Source organism: Onychostruthus taczanowskii, unplaced genomic scaffold (assembly GCF_017590055.1).
Source record: "Onychostruthus taczanowskii isolate IOZ18803 unplaced genomic scaffold, ASM1759005v1 scaffold30, whole genome shotgun sequence".
Lineage (NCBI taxonomy): Eukaryota > Metazoa > Chordata > Aves > Passeriformes > Passeridae > Onychostruthus > Onychostruthus taczanowskii.
The window spans coordinates 5,363,389-5,381,820 of record NW_024500350.1 but is presented as its reverse complement, the minus strand read 5'-3'; the positions used below and the strand labels follow the sequence as shown (position 1 = coordinate 5,381,820).

Genomic DNA, 18,432 nt, shown 5'->3' with positions numbered 1-18,432 from the left:
CAGCTTGATTTTCCTCTCCAAGACATGTTGAGGCTTGTCAGGAACATGACAGTTTAATCAGCCTGTAGAATCTTGTGAGATGGACTTCACTTGGGAGTGACATCTGGCAACAGTCTGTGGTTTTGGCACCATTAAACCTTAATCCTGAGCTATTTTGTCCTAAAGCTGGCCTTTCCATTTGAACCTGGCTCTGACCTGAGCCCTGCTAGCCCTCTCTGAAGGATATTGGCCCACCTTCACCCTCCTTCCCCCGCTGGGGCTCAGAGGAACCTTTGTCCCCCCGTGGGAAAGACTGATGTGGTTTTGCTGAGCTTTTTGTGTCCTGCTGAATTCTTCTACAGGGAAAGGGGGAAGGGGAAAATCTCCTTCCTTCCTATTTTTTTGTTACCAATAGCAAAAGTTGATTTACCTTTGTTCTCTACCTGCCACATGTCCTCCTACTCTTTTCCTTTACCTGTCTCTGGGGACTATGGTTGGCAGCTGGCCAAGCCACCAGTCTTTTGTTGGTGGTGGTTGTTACAAACAGCCTGGACTGAGCAGGACAAACACTACACTAGTTAACAGCTTAGTCTTAATTGCTGTGACTATTGTGCCATTCTGTAAAACAGCCAGAGAGGCCTCGTTCTTGCAGCCCATACATTGTTAAATAGATGAGTGTTTTCCTTCTGTTTCCTTTTGTAAAATTCCATGCTGGTGTGGGTAATACCATCATTGACGTGGACTTATAGCTTTAAAACAGTGGTTTGGGGGGAAAACTACAGCTTTCATTCACCCCAGGAGGAAAGAAAGGGATTTCATATGAACAGTGAAGCTGTCTGCCTCATTTATGGATCTCTGTGAATGTGTTTTGTATTGTTTTATGCAGTGTTTTAACAAGCCTGGAAAATGTTGCTGGAATTAAAGGAAAGCATTGGCTCTGTCCACAGGGGAAAGAACAAAGAGATAATAAGAGCTGAGCACTCAGTTTTCAAGAATAACTAAATCACAGCTTGGGGAGTTCTGGATGACACAACTTGAGAAACTTTCTGAAGGGCTTGGTTTCAACTCATTTTGTCCAGCCTGTAGGTTTCAGTCAGTATCAGGACTGGAGGGAATGGCTTAGGTGTGACTTGAAAGTAGGCTGATATACTGAAGGGAATATCCTGGATGATGGAGAAGCATTCTCTGTTTCAAATTGTGCCAGTGCTGCTGCAGATTTCTGCTGAGAATTGGAACTCTGTCCGATTCTTTCCTGAGGGGTTTAAGGTTTGTGATTGTGTGTCCTTTGTGCTGTCCTAACTGCATAAAATAAAATCTGGTGCAGATCAATGTTTTTGATATATGATGGTAGTATGAGAGCTCCACCTGTCAATATTCTAGTCTCACACAACAGTACCTCTGCTTTTTGAGATAATTTGAATTTATTGTGTAAACTACAGTACAGGTGTTCTTTGCCACAGCAAAAATGGAAGACCTAGAAATGGAGGTAAAAGGGGGAAAATGAGTAATTATGTACATCTATTCTCTGAAAGAGTCTTCTGTTAAGATGAAGGGAAGTATTTGCTCAAGTATCTGCTGAGGTCAAATAGCAAAGGTAATTTGTGTTCCTAAATGGTTAATCGTGACTTAAAAATACCCATATTGACAGGAACTGCAGGATAATGTCATTGGAACTTCTTGTTTTTTTAATACACCTTAAGAAATTAAACAAAGCAAATGCATTTGGTAGCGCCCTCAGGAAAAGTCCAGTCACTTCCTGACCAGTAATCTGCCTGGGAGCAGCAGATACATTCTCATTGTTTGCCATTTCCAGTTTCCAGTAATGGGAACGATTACTTGATCCAGCCAGTTTCTGCTGAAGATCTGGGAAAACGTACAAATTTTAATGGCAAATTTTTATCTGTTTCCATAAAACAGCAAGGGAAAGAAGCATAACGTGATTTTGGTACCTGGAGGCATCACCTCTGATAATGAATATTGTTTTATTCTGGAATTAAAGTGTCTGCTCTTCAGGAACGAGATGTATCTTGTTCTTCTGGTGATTTTCTTGCAGTGTAAGTTTGATAACTAAATATCTGGGTGGGTACATGTGTTTCTGGTTTGTCTGGCGTTGCTTGAGGCCTTTTACAGTTTTGCATTACTGTCTCTCAATCTGTAAACTTTGAAAATAACATTTTTTCTCTTTTTTTTTTTTTCCCCAGGTTCAGAACTTTACGCTCAGGAGAAAGGTAGGGAATGGTAGATTTTTGTTGTTTTGTTGGGGTTTTTTAATGTAGAAATTTAATATAACTAATTTAATTAATTCCTCAGTTGGTATGCATCTATAACAGAGTTTATTTGGATTTGCTGTACAATAGCTCAGTATGAAATTTGACTATATGAAAAAAAGGGCTTACTTGGTGGTGTTTCTTGGTATAGTGTTTAAATCAGAGATGTGCTACTTATACCTTAATAAAGGTGAAGTCTTTCCTAGAGTAATTTGCTTTACTGAGCCACAAAAGAGGTGGCAGAGAAAATTAACATTTTGTTTTGGTATATAAAAATCCCTCTCATGCCCACAAGGAAGGAGGAAGGATAAAATTATAGAATATAAGTTAAGGGCACTGTCTGCTGGTCTTGCAAAAGAATTGATCATGTCTGAACAGAGTTCAAAATTGTATTCTGAAAGGAACGTGTTTACTTTTTATCTTATTGTCCTGCTGGCTCCCAGCACATAATTTCTGCATGCTTCCTTTTTTCTATCACCTGGCAGAAATGTTTGCTCCTTGCTGTCGTGTGGTTTACTCACATGTAAAGAAATTCAAGCTTTTCACTGATTTTATGGCCCAGAGTCTCTCTAGCAAGGACACATTATAAATAGCTGGGAAGTGTGCAGGACAAGGGACTTCTTTAGATGCAGGAAAGTTTTTCTATTTGAGTAGCAATTTCTAATGCAAATCCTGACCAAAATGGGCATAGCCCTGAAGTGTAAGTTTTAAAGGAAGAGAAAGTGAATGAACTAATACATCTTTCTCTATACTTGTTCCTCGAGATGTGAGAATATAAATATCAATTATACCAGGAGCCTAACAGTTGTAACATTTAAGCTACAAATTCTTTTTCTTGCTGTGGTTATAAAACCAGAATATATTTCTATGCACATACATTCCTATACACATATACATATTTATATAAATACTACCATGGGCTTTATTTCTAAAAGCACTTATCAATTTAAATGACAATATTTCTATCAAATTAAACATAAATTTAAAAATTGATTTTTGTAATTTAAACGTGGCAGCTTGAGATAACTGTGTTATATTGGACTAATTTAAAATAAATATAATTTTTTCTTTTTTATTTTCTATCAAGTTTTTACTTTCAACAGAGTTGAAATCAAGGTTGAACCACCTGGCACAGTGAAGAATGGAGCTCCGATGTCAATCATCTGCCACGCTGATATTAGCAAAAACACCGATTTCCAGCTGAAGCACAATTTCACATTTCTCAAGGATGGGAAGCTTGTGTTTATGACCATATCAGACAAAGAAGTTGCACGGTATGAAATACCAGTGGCCAAATCTTCAGATACAGGAGACTATGAATGTAGGGTGAGAGCAGGCGTCAAGTTGCGTGCCAGTAAGACCATCTATGTTTGGGTAGCAGGTGAGTGTTCTGTCAGACATGGCAGATGAGATACAGAGGGACAGCAACCTTACAGGGAAGGAATAATAGTCAGTGCTTAAACAGGGTCTCTTGCAAAGTGTGTTTTATCCTTGACATCACAGTACTTGATGAGAGTTTGGTACTAATCCCCTTGAGGCACAGAAATGAACTCAGGACCCCAAGGCTCCAGGACAGATCAGTGCTAGTCAGGAACACAGTCTGTGCCACCATCCCCACTCTCCTGAGCCACTGTTCCCTAGACTAGAGAAAGAATTATTTGTGAAAGTTGTGTCCACCCCAATAATCATGATGAGGGGTGGGCAGATTCCTGGAAGTGCTGGAAATAATAGGGATGCTCAGGGTGTGAGAGCCATCACCAAAGCCAGCATCAGCCATGGGCCACTTTTGTAGACAATGTTGTCTCAGTCTTGTTCTTTCATCTCTTATGAGAGCAGAGGCCACCTCCACCCATACACTTTCTAGATGTGTTCTTGACTGCAGGTGACATTTTCCCCTTGGAAAAGCATCTTGGACAGAATTTGTCAGCACTGAGTAGTTACATGGTCATCTTTTGGTTCTTGCAAACTATTTGCAACTGTTGATCAGTATAAATCATTCCCACAGTCATCAGAGGTTCTGGTTATTTCAGGATTATGCAAAGTTCTGTTTCTTTTCTTGTTTTCTGTTGTAAGGAATGACCAAGCCAATCCTGACTGCTGACAAAAAAGAAGTTTTAGAGGGTGAAATTGTGAAATTACGTTGTGAGCTGCCAGAAGAAGTACCTCCTTTAGAGTTCTTTTTCCGGAAGATAAAGACAAATTCAGAGCCTATAGAAAAACGTATACCTGAACAAAACCAAAATTTTTCTGAAATGGAATATTACGTTGAAGCGGGAGATGATATTTTACAATTTGATTGCTTTGGCAAGAGACAAGTAAGATCTGGATGGGAAAGCTCCCAACACAGCAACAAAACACTTGTTACAGTCAAGGGTAAGTTGTTTAACTTTTCTTTTTACATTTCTTTGCTAGCCATAGATAAAAATTGGGTCACATATTTATAAGTATACCAATCTGTCTGTATGTTTATGTGTATTCTCTTGCAGAACCATTTATAAAGCCCACTCTGATCACCAGGCCCTCCAATAACATTACAGAAGGAGACCAAATAGAATTTGAATGCTCAACCGTGGTAGCTCAAATGCGTGGCATTGAAATCATCTTCCAGAAAAACAGAACAATACTGAACAGTGTACGAGATAAGAAATTTTTGAAATACTCTACAGTAGCTACTCAAGAGGACAGTGGTGAATACCTGTGTAAGGTGGAGCAAGGAGCAGTGTCTAAAATCACCAAACTGAATGTCTTTGTGTCAGGTAAAACTTCTGTTCATCTTAGATTTTACTCGAAATATTAATATTTAAATTTGGCAGAACTCAGGATCCAAGTGCAACCTCCAGATCCCAGTGTAAATTTTCTGTAATTTAAAGGCTGGTTAGATTTTAGTTTCTGATTTTTGCCCACCTATGCTTCCCAGCTAAAATAATATCCTCAAACAATCTGTGAAAAGTGGTTTCAAGAAAATGCTAAGTTTCTGTTTTCCCTGAAAATACAATAATATTAAAATAACACAATTGTTTTGTTCCCAAATTATAAACTATCAGTATGTCCTTCATTCTGTATACTTTGAGATAAGTAGTCATATTCTTCCAGGCTAATTTTGAATGGGTCAGCTCTCTTTTTATCTTGCAGAATTATTCCCCAGGCCAACACTGTCTGCTTCCATGACTAAGTTGGATGAAAGTAAAGATTTAATTTTGAACTGCAGCATTAATGGTTTACGGAGAGCTAACTTCTCTATACTACGGAAAAGTTCCAGTGGAGACATCCTGCTGAAAAAATCTAGAGTCTTAGCAATTAAAGTTAATGTGAATGATACTGGATCTTACACCTGCAAAGCTGAAGTAAAAGGAATAGTCAAGGAGAGCAAACCTGTAAGGATAAGTGTTTATGGTGAGTTGACACAGAGCTTAGAAGCACCAGGGTGGGGGAAGGATCTAAACCAGAAGCTTATAAATAAGGACATCTGTTTACAGAATCAGTCTCTAGTCCATGAACTAGCAGGGTGTCTGTTAGTTCTTACAACATGAATTTCTGTGGCATGTGCTTTAGCTGCAGAGGATTTGGTGTATTGTGATATAATCAAGTCATACTTTCCAGGGCTGGCCCTCGGAGAAGGGAGTTGGAATGGCTTCCTGCTGGCCCCTAGGTTCTGCTAGGGACCAGATAAACTCTCATTCACTACCATTTGCAGGAGCCAGGAATGTTCTGCAAGGAATGTTTTGCATTGATCTGAAGCTCTCTCAGTGTCTGCCTTGAATCTCTGCCCCTCCAGGCAGAAAGCCAGGAGAGCCAGAGGTCATCTGGTTGGCTCTGCTCTAGAAAAGCCAAGGATTCATTGCTAAAAGCACAGCCCCCTCACCAGCTATGAGTACTCCAGTGCCCTTCCCTCTCATGGAACAGGCACAGTGGTTCTCCAGTCTGCCAAGGGATGAACTGGATTTTTCACTGTGCTGCTGGAGCAGGGCCCTGAGGAGGAGATGTGCAATCTCTCTCAGGTCATACATGGAGCAGACTTGTTCCTTGGGTCAGAGCTACTTTTGGAATTTGGATGATCTACAGCTGTGTCACTGATCCTTTCCTTGTTTTGCTTCATATTGTCCCTGTATGCTGCTTTATTCAAAGTCACATATGTTCTATTATCTACGCTATTGATTTGTTCAAGTCCCCCCATTTCCATTCTATCGATGAGAAAGAGCTTCCCAATATAGACTGTGTCTGCAAACTAGCTAAATATTGTATATTTATGCTTTCTACAGAATAATATTGTGTCTTTTGGCCTTATGCAGTGCAATTTGCAACAATTTTTTAAATTCACCTTTTAGCTCCAGTCTCCAAGCCAACTCTTTCCGTTGTCAGCGGTTCACCAGAGGTGGTATTAGGGAAGTCTCTACAATTAATCTGTCATTCAGTGATGGGAACACCACCAATAACATTCACATTCTACAAAGGGGATGAAATTAAGAAAAATGTAACTAATGACACATATGCTACGTTCTTGGATGAAGATATTGGACTAAATGATGATGGAGGGTACAAATGTGATGCGAGAAACAATCACTCCAGTGGTGTGAAAACTAGCAATATTCTAAATATCACAGTGATAGGTAAGTCTGTTTAATTCTTCTTCTTCTTGTCTAATGTAATATTTAGAGTTTTGAAACTGTAGCAACAAACGGTGGACTAAGCAAAATGGATGTGAAATGTTTACAAGTTCTTGCTCACTTGAGTTAAAATAGTTGCCTATCACAGCACTGTAGTCCAGGACCAGAGCAAAAGTCAATTCTTGATCTTTGAAAAAGAAAAGGTAATTTCTCTCTACCAAGGAGTTTTCAGCTTTGCACCCTAGTTTAAACCCAAATGGTGTTGGTCTTAATAAGATAAACTTGTGATTAATAGGCTGTTTTCCTTCTGAATTTTGACACCGAGTTGTGTATGACTCGAACAGATAAATCCAGAATTGTTGCATTTCTTCTGAGTCAGTTGGATTATTGCACGCTCTCCACTTGCTGAGCTCCCAAACAGGGCTTTTAAATACAATTTTGCATTCACCAGACTACAGCACCTTAGGACTCACCTTAAATTCATCAATTCCACCATTTACTAACAGTAGAGAGAAGCTGAATGATAAAACTCTAAAGAATTTTATCTAGGGAGATTTGAAGTCAAGGTATTTTGAAATAACAAGGTACAAATAAACAAACAAACACAAAGCATAACTTTAGTCCATTAACAAGTGGGTATTTTTTTGCTTTAACTGGTGTATCCCAGCTGTCAGAGCTGTGGTTTGGGTTATATATTGTGACAGTGTTTAGAAGTTCTAAAGAGAAGGCCATTATCTGGAGCCCTGTTTGCCAGTCTTCCACAGTCCATCACTGGTGAGGTGGTGACTTCACATTCTCTGTATTCTGTCCTTTCTGTCTGTACCAGATCTGGAAAAGGACTTATGTTTTCCAGAGCAATTCTCTCTGTCAGAGGCTCAGTCATAGTAACCCATCTTATATCTAAATCTGCTTCCTAACACAAATACAGCTTCCATGACCACCATCTTTTCATGTCAAATCTGGTTTCCTTCCTCTGCTTCTGTACCAGTGTTGCCTTAATGATTCCTTCTTTACAGCTGCCTTGTGTTATCCACAGCTTTTCCCCAAACACATTTATAATACTTCCAGAGAATTTTTCTTTGGGAATTTTAGCAAAACGTGCTTCATATCCCAAACATTTTGCAAAGCTTCTGACATTCTAGATGTCTTGCATCACACAATGTGTGTCCATTTTCTCCCCCTGTAGTTACAAAGGCTGAAGCTCATCTGCTCCTAGGCTACTTCTGTGTATGCTCATGTGCTTCATTTGGAAACCAGCAGACTTAAAAACAATGGTTTGGCTATGCATATTCTTACAACTTCTTCCAATGCAAACTAACTTTTCTCCTTGTGTTTACTATATTCTGTAACCATTGAAATTTGGGATTTGCTTATGCTTTTGGAGATCTCGATCCATTATCTCCTGACAACCTCTATTGTATATTAAAAGTGACAAGAACACACCACAGAATTAGCATAAGCCAGCATAACTCTACATAACTATGAAAGCAGAACTACATAAATTGCACCATAATTATTTAAACAAAGGAATTGCTGAGTGTATTATTTCTGGAAATTAAATAATTTGTAGGCTGGGGCCAGAGGGGCATCTGAAGGATTTTAAGGAAAGAGACTGACTGACCTCTCTGGAATGGATATAATTTTTTTCCTGTGTCTGCTTTGTTTCTTTATCATGCCCTCTCTATTTCTGGGTCTATAAAAATATTTACTGGAGGATACTGTCTGGCAGAGACTGTTCAGAAAGATTAATACTGTGCATTCAGTCTCTGTTTAACTAAGCATTAAAGCAAGCATTTCTACAATACAATATTTTGTCATCAAAGTTATTTCTAATAGTGCTAATATTTGTTTTCTTTGTGCCTTCCTCTGTAGTACCAATCAGGGGTGCCAGTTTGGGCAGTGTTCCGTATGGAGAAGTAGAAGTTGGCAGTGATGCTGCTTTCCTCTGCTCTGTGAAGGAAGGATCTTGGCCAATTGACTTCAAGTTTTTTAAAAAAACTGATCATGAAGTTCTTCTACATGAAGTAAGGGAATATTCAGACAGAACTGTATGGCACAAGAAAACAATGAAGAGGAAGGACACAGGGACCTATTATTGCATGGCTTCGAACCGAGCCAGCGTGGACGTGAGGAGCCGTCCAATAACCATCAGTGGTGAGCTCATTAATGATAAGCTGCCAATTCTGTCACCTTTACAGGTGAGGCCATCTGATTTGAGGTGTTCCTCAGTATAACTTCCTTACTGGAGTAGTTAATGCCACCTTACTGGTGCTTTTTGTTCCACTGCTGTCAGAAGTTAAACAGAGAGATGTCTTTATAAACAGAGATTGTCCAGCTTACATAGAAAAATTAAGGGGATGCCCAAAAGCCAAAGGAGCAAGATGCAAACTAAAACCAAGCTGCTGATCACAAGCTTGAGCTTTTGGTCACAAAGGAGAGGCTCACTAGAAGACTTGGCACACAAGTCTCTTCCAAGATCTTCCCCAGTGTGTAAGAAGATTGATGTGTAGTAAAATGAAGGTCAGGAACTACAGAATTTTGTAGTGTTGACCTGTCACTGTAACTACTCTCTTAAACCTGTTTTTCTTATTTGCAGTCATCTTAGCAGCTTGGCAGAAAGGAGTCATTGCTGCATTTGTCCTGACAGCCATGGCAGGAGCAGTCGCAGTCGCTTTATGGTGGTTTCTGCGTAAAAAGAAAAAGGGTAATGAATGGTTCCCTTCCCTTTGTTTGGGGACAGATGTATTACAGTTAAACTTGCATTTGTCTCAGCAGCAAAGGCTTGTGGGGGTGAGGCTTCAGAGATGACTAAACACATTTAAAAGAATCTACTTAGAAATACTAGGTGACTCAAATTAGGCTGCAAATATGCTGAAGCTTTCCAAGCAGCATATTGGGCAAAACATGTAACTAATAGTGCTGGGCAGGCCCTGGGGAGGCAAAGGTTATAAAATACAGGCCAGAATTACACTGTTCCCATGCAGTCCTAGGTCTGAAATTCAGCCTCAGGCAATGTAGAGGCAGACAGGGCCTGAGGAGGTTTCCGATCCCTTATGGAGCTATAACAATTTGATTTAGGGTCCAAACTCAGGTGTAATTGAGCTACTTCTCTAGTCCTCATGAAGCAAACTTAGATTATTAGTTTATGGGATTAGGTTTTTTTCTTCCACTCTGTAATACAATTTCATTTAGGGATTTGTCTTTTATCATTAAGGTATTTTTTTAGGTCTAGTTATTTCAGAAAATAAATATATCTCATTTATCCTGTGATATCCTGTACATAGCAAATTATTTGGGAAAGTCTGGAGCATTTGGATGTCCCAGATTGCTTAAATTGTCTAGGTTAAAATCTGGGGTTTGGGATCTAGGGTTCTCTGTGAAAGAGAGACTTAAGGGACCTGGGAGATAAACAGGATATAAGACATGAGGTAATTAATTTTGTGATAGACAGGAGAAACTACTCTGACAGGAACAGACAATATATTTTTGTTTTAAGATTTTTACTTTTAAATTCTTTACTTGTACAACCTATTAATAGAAGTTTTGTTTTTCTCTGTCAAGCTAAAGGACCATCCATGGAGATGTCTGGGTAAGATGCCTTCCTGTCTGGGTTTCGGCTGGGATAGAGTTAATTTTCTTCTCAGTAGCTGGTACAGTGCTGTATTTTGCATTTAGTGTGAGAATAGTGTTGATAACACTGCTGTTTAGTTAAGTAGTGCTTACACTAAGTCAAGGACTTTTCAGTTTCCCATGCTCTGCCAGTGAGCAGGGGCACAAGAAGCCAGGCAGGATCGTGGCCTGGACAGTTGACCCAAACTGGCAAAGGGATCTTCCACACCATAGAGTGTCATTCCCAGTAGAGAAACTGGGGGGATTTGTCTGGGGGGCACTTGTCAGTGCTCAGGGCTGGACTGGGCATCAGTCAGCAGGTGCTGAGCAATTGTATTGAGCATCACTTGTTTTTCCTGAGTTTTACTCCTCTCTCTCTCTCCCCTTCTATTATTATTACTACTACTATTATTATTACTATTATTATTATATTTTACTTTATTTCAATCATTAAACTGTTCTTATCTCAACTGTTCTTACCTGGGTTTTACCTTTTTCCAATCCTTCTCCTTGTGTCACTGGGAGTGGGGTGGGTGAGGGAGGATGCTTAGTTACCAGCTGGGGTAAACAACAACAGCCCTCTTTGGCACCCAACGTGGGACTCGAAGTTAACAACAGATCTGACCCGTGCATGTTGAAACAAGTTTGTTACAAGCATTCCTTGTGGTTTAATAGCCGCTGGCCACCGTGTTGATTTGTTTGCTCTCAGAGCTGTGCTCTCCAACACCTTGCTTGCACTACTGCACACTGTAGTGTTTGTTGCCTTCGGGGCAGGGCTGAGGGTATTGTTTTAATTCACCTGGGCGTGTCTCAGCGCTGCCATCACCTGTGCGTGGGGAGACACCTGTTGGGAATTATTCACAATTGCATCTTTTACCCGACTCCTCGGACAAGCAGCCTATGGAGGAGAGACATCTTCCCACAGCCTCCCTTTCTTCTCCAGCCTAATTACCAAAGCATTTGAGAATTAGGAGAACTTTGAATACACTTAGGATGTTGGAACCAGCATGGTTCTATTGGTAGGAACCAGCAAGTGGCTGAATGTGGTTTAGCTCTTGTTTAGGGTCAAAAAATTATTTGCAGCTACTCCAACCCCCCACGACAGGCACAGTGGGCACTCAAACTCCTGTAATCACAGACACTTTACTCATTACTCACCCCAGGGGTGGGTGATGCAGCTGAACCAGAGGACCAACCCCTGTCTGTAGCAGTTGCCCCTCAAAAAAGGAAAAGAAATGCCCAGGAAAGATGGCTTGTTTAGTAAAGAAGGACAAAGCAGGGTCATAACAAGAACAGGAGGAAGAGGCAGAACAAGAGGCACCTGATCCCTGCCCCTGAGTGAGCTGTGGGATATACAAAAGGATTTCAGCCATGATCCAGGTGAGCACATTATCACCTGGATGCTCAGATGCTGGGATAATGGGGCTGGTGGTGTGGAATTAGGGAGTAGGGAAGCCAAGCAGCTGTGATCATTTTCTAGGGAAGGGTGAATTGACAAGGTGACTGGAAAAGTAACACAAATAAGTCCTGAGCCTCTGGAGGCAGCTCTTGTCGAGGAAAGGTATTTCTTCAAAGAGGATGTTCTGTATCGCCCAGGCAAGTGGACCATAATGGAGAGAGGTACTTAGTACAGCAGAGAACTAGCCATGCTTAGAGGTAGATAATTTATTATGACCCAAACAACACATGGTCACTCACAGATGAAGCCTAATGTGCACACACCATGTATCACAAACGTGTACACCAGAGTGCACCATCATTGTACACCAACTCACTGGCAGTGTTGTCTGGAGACACAAAGAGGCACCAATGGTGGAGACAGTGGCTCCCCACCTCTAGCAGTACAGAAAGAAAAATCTCTTCCTCCCTTGTCCCTGCTGTGGAGAAACCAGTTGAGCAGCTGAAAGAGGATCTAGGTTCTACTCCCCACATTCACAGTCCAGAATCTCAGCTGGTAACAGAAAGTGTCATTTGGTCAAGGGAGGATATTGAGAGGACACACCAGGGGAGACCCTGGCTTTTTCTGCAGGTCTACAGAGACAACACGAGGATAGAAATTCTACTTCAGCCCTACATGAATTGCAAGGAAGAACAATCACAAGAGGGGGTTCTTCCAGGAAAGCTGCCACTGCGGTCTGCAGTGGGCAGTTCCTCAGATAGAGTGGAAGGGCTGATCTCATTCCTGATCCTCTGGAAAGGAATTCTACTCCATTTTCACAAGAAGCAAGTTGCATAAACCTATGACCAAGACTAGAGGGGCTCTGCCTCCAGCCATGTGGAAGAGAGGGACAGCCTTGTTTACGGGACTGTGTGGATCACGTGGCCCATAACGTCAGCCCCCCAGGAGTATAAGGCTGTAGCAGACACGGGTGCACAGTGTACCCTGATGGAATCAGGCTGTGAAGGGCCAGAACCCACTTATGTTTCTGGAGGGGGATTCCAAGAGCTGACTGCTGGAGGCTGAAATCAGCCTGACTGGGAATCAGAAGCCCCCATTGGGACTGGCCCAGAAGTTCCAAGGGCACAGACTATCTCAGGAGTGGGTACTTCAAGGACCCAGAAGAATCCTGGTGGGCTTACAGTGTAGCAGCCTTGGAGATGGAGGAAATGAAGCAGCTGCCTGGTCCCACCTCTTGGAAGACCCTTCTGTTGCAGGGTTACTGAAGTTTGAATGAAGGAGGTGCTGGTCGCCGTCACAGCACAGCCCCGGCGGCAAAACCGCGCTGAGCCTGGGGCTGTGGAGGTGCTGCTCAGGGCATCCCTTCTTTTCCTTGGGTTTCTCTCTCCCTTTCTCTCACTCTCTCTCTCGTTTTCATTGCTATTATTATTATTAACTTTATTTGAATTATTAAACTGTTCTTATTTGAATCCATGGGGTTTATCTTTTCCCAGTCCTCCGCCCCAATCCTCCGTGGCAGGGGAGTGAGTGAGTGGCTGTGTGATGTTTAGCTCCATCTGGGGTTAAACCACGACACCTGCTTTATGATAGTGGTGCAATATTTCTGTGTGTAAAGGGCTGTATGCCTTGCTGTGCATTAATATAGCCTGTTGCAGTGCACATCTGCAGACAATAGATGGTTGTGCTTCATGTTCCACCTGCTAACACAACAACAGGATGAGGAAATACTCTAAAAATAGAAAAAAAAAAAAGGCCAGTTAAGTGAAATACAAGAATATCAGGTCTGTATCTGAATGCATTTAAATATGGAATAAAATTGAAATTACAGAGGTCTTAAAGAAGAATAATGCAATAGGGAACATTTTTGACCTTAAAGTTTCCTTGTGTTTCTCCTAAAGCAAAGGCAAAATTTTCATTAGTTTCAGTGGTTAAGAATATGTGGTAGTCAGCATAGATAGTGACTGATCTTTGCACAGAATCATGTTGTTGGTTTTATTGACTGGTTTTGGATAATTACATCAAATTTTATTGGTTTGTTTTTCAGTTCTGCCTTGGCTCCAAACTTGACAAGTGAAAAAATAACAAGACCACCCAGTGATGGAAACTACTATTCAGGTAGGTTATTTTGCTATAAGACTGTTAGTAAATTGGTTTAATTAAACATCTAATTAACGTTCTGGACTTCATAGTTATTGTTTGGATGGGGCCCAATGTTTTGGGAATACAGAGGGATACCAATAACATTGTCCAAGGTATCTTCTGTCATTTTGTCTTTGTACAGTTTTTATGAGCACGTCTTACACAGATTGGTTTATAAGTCTGCTCAGACACTTCTCCCAGGCAATCAATTGACAATATCACAGATGGAGAAATCATGGTAAAAGAAAATTACTTTCTGCTTTTGACACAGCTGCAAGAAAATTATATCAGAGAGGAAATTTGAGCTGTGGCACATTGCCCTGTGATGTGGCCACAGTATAGAGATGTTAACTTGCCTGGGCACCTTCATTGCAGGACCTCAGTGCACTTTGCAATGACAGGTGGGCATGATGTTTAGAGCACCTGACATAGACAAAGTTGCCCCTTGGGTGTTTGTTAGCTGATAATTTAAAAAGCCATATTCTTCCCACCTGAATGTCTTAGTGGGAATCTAAAAGTAGAATGTGTTATATAGAAATACAGATAATGACAGTAGGAATTGCAGCTGTGTAATTCATTTATTTCATTGATTACAATAAACACTGTGTCAGCTCAACTTTGGCTTTCATATTTTAGGATCAGGTTACATTGAAGATAATGAAAACCACATGAAATCAACAGATGAGAGTAAAGGTAATTCCATACTCAAACAATAGATTTTAAAATTATATTATAATTGAAAGCCTTGTAGCTTTCAGTTGTGAGGTAGTAATGATAGGGCCATCCCTTTTCTCCCATGTCCAAAATGACACCAATAGGATCCTTTTATCAATTGCCTTATGGATTGTAATTAGCTGTGCTGGATCCCAAGCCATCTAATGTTGGATGGTATAAAAATACAACTTGTACTCAAAATATTAAGTTCTATATAACAAATATTCTGATTTGTTTAAAAACCCAAGATTTTCTACAGATTTATCCTTATATGACTTCTCTGTCATTTCTTCACTTCTCTGGATCTTGAAATATGTAAGAATTTAATCTAAAAATAACCTGCTATGAAATCTGAATAAAATAATCTGCCAAATCTGTTCTGCAGGATTTCAGTCTGAATGACTGTTGTGGTTCCTTCCAGCTCTTACAGAAATGTGGTAGAAAACTACCCTTACCCCACTCTAAAAATAGAGCAGAAAGCAGCAGCTGTTTCTTGTGTCTGCTGTAGCAGGTACCCAGTTCCTGTCAGCCAGCTGTCCTAGGAAGTCAGATGTCTGATTATTGCCAGGCTTGCTGTGGGGATTGTGGCAGAGAAGCATTTTGAGGAGGAAAGTGGGTTCCATTCCAAATGTTTTATGTGAGGCTTAGGGGCAGCTTAGGAGAAAAGTGCTGAAATGGGCTAATTGGCAAAGCAGAAATTTGGAGAATGGGAGGTGCTGAGGGAGGCCATGAAAGACATAAAGATGGCTTGAATGTGAGGAAAGTGCAGAATAGGAACTGTCCTGCCATAGCAGCCACAGAAAACAAGAAAGTAATGGCAGGGAGAGAAAGGGAAGAGCAGCTGGAGCAGGAATATGGGAGGAGCTCTGGTAATTCCCTACTCTATTTTGTGTTGTGCCACTTTTGAAAGTGTTACATTGCAAGTGACAGTCTTAGGCACAATTTGCATGTCCCACAGTTTCAGAAATCTGCCTTTAGTTGGTCTCCTGCCTTTGGAGTGGGATGACCCTCAGGAATGGGCTGGCCTTACAACTTAGCAGAGTAATTCCCATCTGCCATCAGCAGGGCCTGGACCTGCACCTATCACACACAGTCAGCTGGGACTTGTCCACTCATTTCAGTGGCAGCAGGATCAGCTCCACAGCTCATAAGAAGCATGCAGTCCTACAAAGAAACATTTTCTTGATATTTTTGGGGCAGGACCTGACTTTGAGAGTGCTGAGGTGGATTACACTGAAGTTGAAGTCTCCACGCTTGATCCTCACAGAGGTAATAAACTCTCCAGCCCCTATGGGTTATTTTTGGGAGCAACTCTGGGGCTGTTGCTGCTCCCTGACACTGGCCTGGTATTGGCACCTGGGGATGCCAGGACTGTGCTTTGTGTGCTGACAGTCTCCTGCCAGGAGTGCTTCTAAACCTGGCTGATGCTGTGGTTCCTGTGCTGCTGTTCCTGCAGTTCTCCTGGGATCATTCCCATTCACAGGAGGTCTGTGTGGAGCAAGGCTCCCAGCTGGAGCTGTGGCTCTAAGCAGAAGGCAGCCTGCAGTGAAATATCCATGTTAAAGAGACCAGATTCACTGAGGGCCACTTGAGGTTGCCACAGGGTAAGATAATGGAGAGAACAACCAGTGGAATTTCCTCCTTTGTAAAGGAACTGGTTGAAGGGTCAAAGCTGTCATTCACTTGTGGTAGAGAAGGGAGACCGGTGTTGATTTAGTCTCTTAGTCTGGAGAGGCCTGGAGACCATCCTGAATTTCGTAGCACCTTCAACAGAGAAATGAGGATATTGACACCCAGATAATTTTGTCCTCCTCCCTGCAGTAACCAAACCTCAGAGCATGGGGCTGAGGTACATGTCTGCAGCCTTGAAGGAGAAATAGCCATGGAAACTTATTCACCAGCCAAATGCCCACTTCAATCATTCTGTGTCACCTGGAGAGCTCCAATACCATTATGGCCTTGTGTTGAAAGCTGCTAAACCTTTCAGAAATTTGCAAAAAGCTCCAAGTACATTGAAGTGAATAAACCCTGCAAGAGAAGTTTATGCTCTGCTCTTGCTTCTTTGCTTCAGCTGAATGAGAAGCAGACTGAGGAAAAAATGGATAAATTTCCTTCTTCCTGGTAGGAAGGACTAGTCACTTATATCAGAGACCAAAGACATGATTGTTTAGCTGGTAGCACAGATGTTTGGGCAAGAGTGCTCACTCTTCAAGCTTGGCAGCCAAGCCCTCCTGGAGCAGCCAGTCCTCCTGTCCTTTTAGTTTTCACTTCCTGGTATCATTCATCACAGAGTCTCCCCTGTGTTTGAAGCAGGCTATTTACCCACCTCTGCTGAATTCTGCAGTGAAGGACTAGGGTTGTACTCTTCTTCAGAATAGGGCTAATAATTGTTCCAACTGTGTCTGAGTGTACACTACAATTCTACAATGGTGGTGTGCACACCATTCTACAATGGTGTAGAACAGTAAGATATGATAGTGCATTATTTAAATTAAAAGCCCTATTAAATTCAAGATCAACATCTATAAAGACAGCATTTTCATCCATTCTTGATCTATAATACTATTCCTGTATATCAGACTAAGTAATAAGATAATATCTATGCTCTGTAGATAGAACCCCATTAAACCACAGAATAATGTTTACTGTGGTTTGTAAATGAGATCAGATTATTTTAATTGAGTGCTATTCATGAGCTATGCATGGCACACAGAACACTGATGGATTCTGTAAGACTGAACTGTGCTTGAGTGTACAGAGATATGAACAGTTCCCTGATCGATTTCCTTTGTTGCCCCAGGACACAGTGGAGTGCTTTAGTTATGGAAATGGAAACTGCACTGAAAGTATTTAATGTGTTCCTCTCTGAGAGCATCCTGAGGATGCTGCTTAAATAGAAGGTGTTGTGTGAAACCAAGTTATCTCTTGAGCTCTGCACTGCCTATCACAATGAAAACAGGATGAGATTTATTCTTGGGAAAAGAGAAGCAAAGCCAAGTTTCTTAATATTCCCTTGTAATAATCATGTACACCCACAGAGAGAATTTGGCCACAGAGCTGCTGCTGATACTTCTGTTACGTTGGTGTTATTGTAAGGTTCTGTTCCCAGTCATAATATTCTTTCATGTCTGTGTGTGGGTATGACCAGCCCTTCCTAGGGAACAGAACTTTCAAATTATCACCTTGCTCCAAATCCCTTTTACATCTCTTCTGATTCCTCCTGTTTTCTGAAGGAAGACAAAGCAAATCACATTTACCTTTTCTCTGGGCACACATTGTTCATCCAGCAGCTACAGAGAGTCTGATTCTTTCTGCCTTTTGAGGAACTGCAGATTTCTTTGATCTTTCTGGTCTAACCTCAATGTAATTTATCTTTCCAATCATTTGTTCCTCCTGCCACTGTTGTCAATGTCAATACTAATGTTCTCAGGAGCAGGAGAGTCATATTTTGTGTACTGTAAAAGGCTACTGCAATAAATGCTGCAGTATCTAAGATGTAACAGTTGCCTTTTTGTCACTTCTGGGAATTGGGATTGATTGAATGTCACTTCAAACAAAGTTGAAATTATTGTAGAAGGATGAACACCTTGTCTTTATCAGTAAAGAATTACTTACATTTGAAAACACTGTTTTACCCTCTTTTTCAAATAATGTCTCAGCTACCTGATAATTTCTGGAATACTTTTATCTGTAATTATTCAATTCAATACTTACCAAGTTT

General features: G+C 41.1%; 1 protein-coding gene across 34 annotated transcripts in view; it reads left to right on the top strand.

Moving 5' to 3' along the window:
* The first annotated feature begins 1,750 nt into the window (after nt 1-1,750).
* The window catches only part of PECAM1 (platelet and endothelial cell adhesion molecule 1), a 31,819-nt gene continuing 15,137 nt past the window's right edge, over nt 1,751-18,432 (top strand). For 5 of the 34 annotated variants that reach the window (XM_041409488.1, XM_041409486.1, XM_041409482.1 and 2 more), the window contains exons 1-13: nt 1,752-2,033; nt 2,181-2,207; nt 3,334-3,627; nt 4,320-4,619; nt 4,733-5,002; nt 5,379-5,639; nt 6,572-6,853; nt 8,723-9,004; nt 9,447-9,554; nt 10,412-10,439; nt 13,903-13,973; nt 14,634-14,690; nt 15,912-15,980. In XM_041409488.1, the coding sequence (XP_041265422.1) occupies nt 2,000-2,033; nt 2,181-2,207; nt 3,334-3,627; nt 4,320-4,619; nt 4,733-5,002; nt 5,379-5,639; nt 6,572-6,853; nt 8,723-9,004; nt 9,447-9,554; nt 10,412-10,439; nt 13,903-13,973; nt 14,634-14,690; nt 15,912-15,980 (2,083 nt within the window). In that variant the 5' untranslated portion in view covers nt 1,752-1,999. Of the gene's footprint in view, nt 2,034-2,180; nt 2,208-3,333; nt 3,628-4,319; nt 4,620-4,732; nt 5,003-5,378; nt 5,640-6,571; nt 6,854-8,722; nt 9,005-9,446; nt 9,555-10,411; nt 10,440-13,902; nt 13,974-14,633; nt 14,691-15,911; nt 15,981-18,432 lie in introns of all 34 variants that reach the window. The other 29 variants (XM_041409501.1, XM_041409500.1, XM_041409493.1 and 26 more) reach the window with 9 other exon arrangements.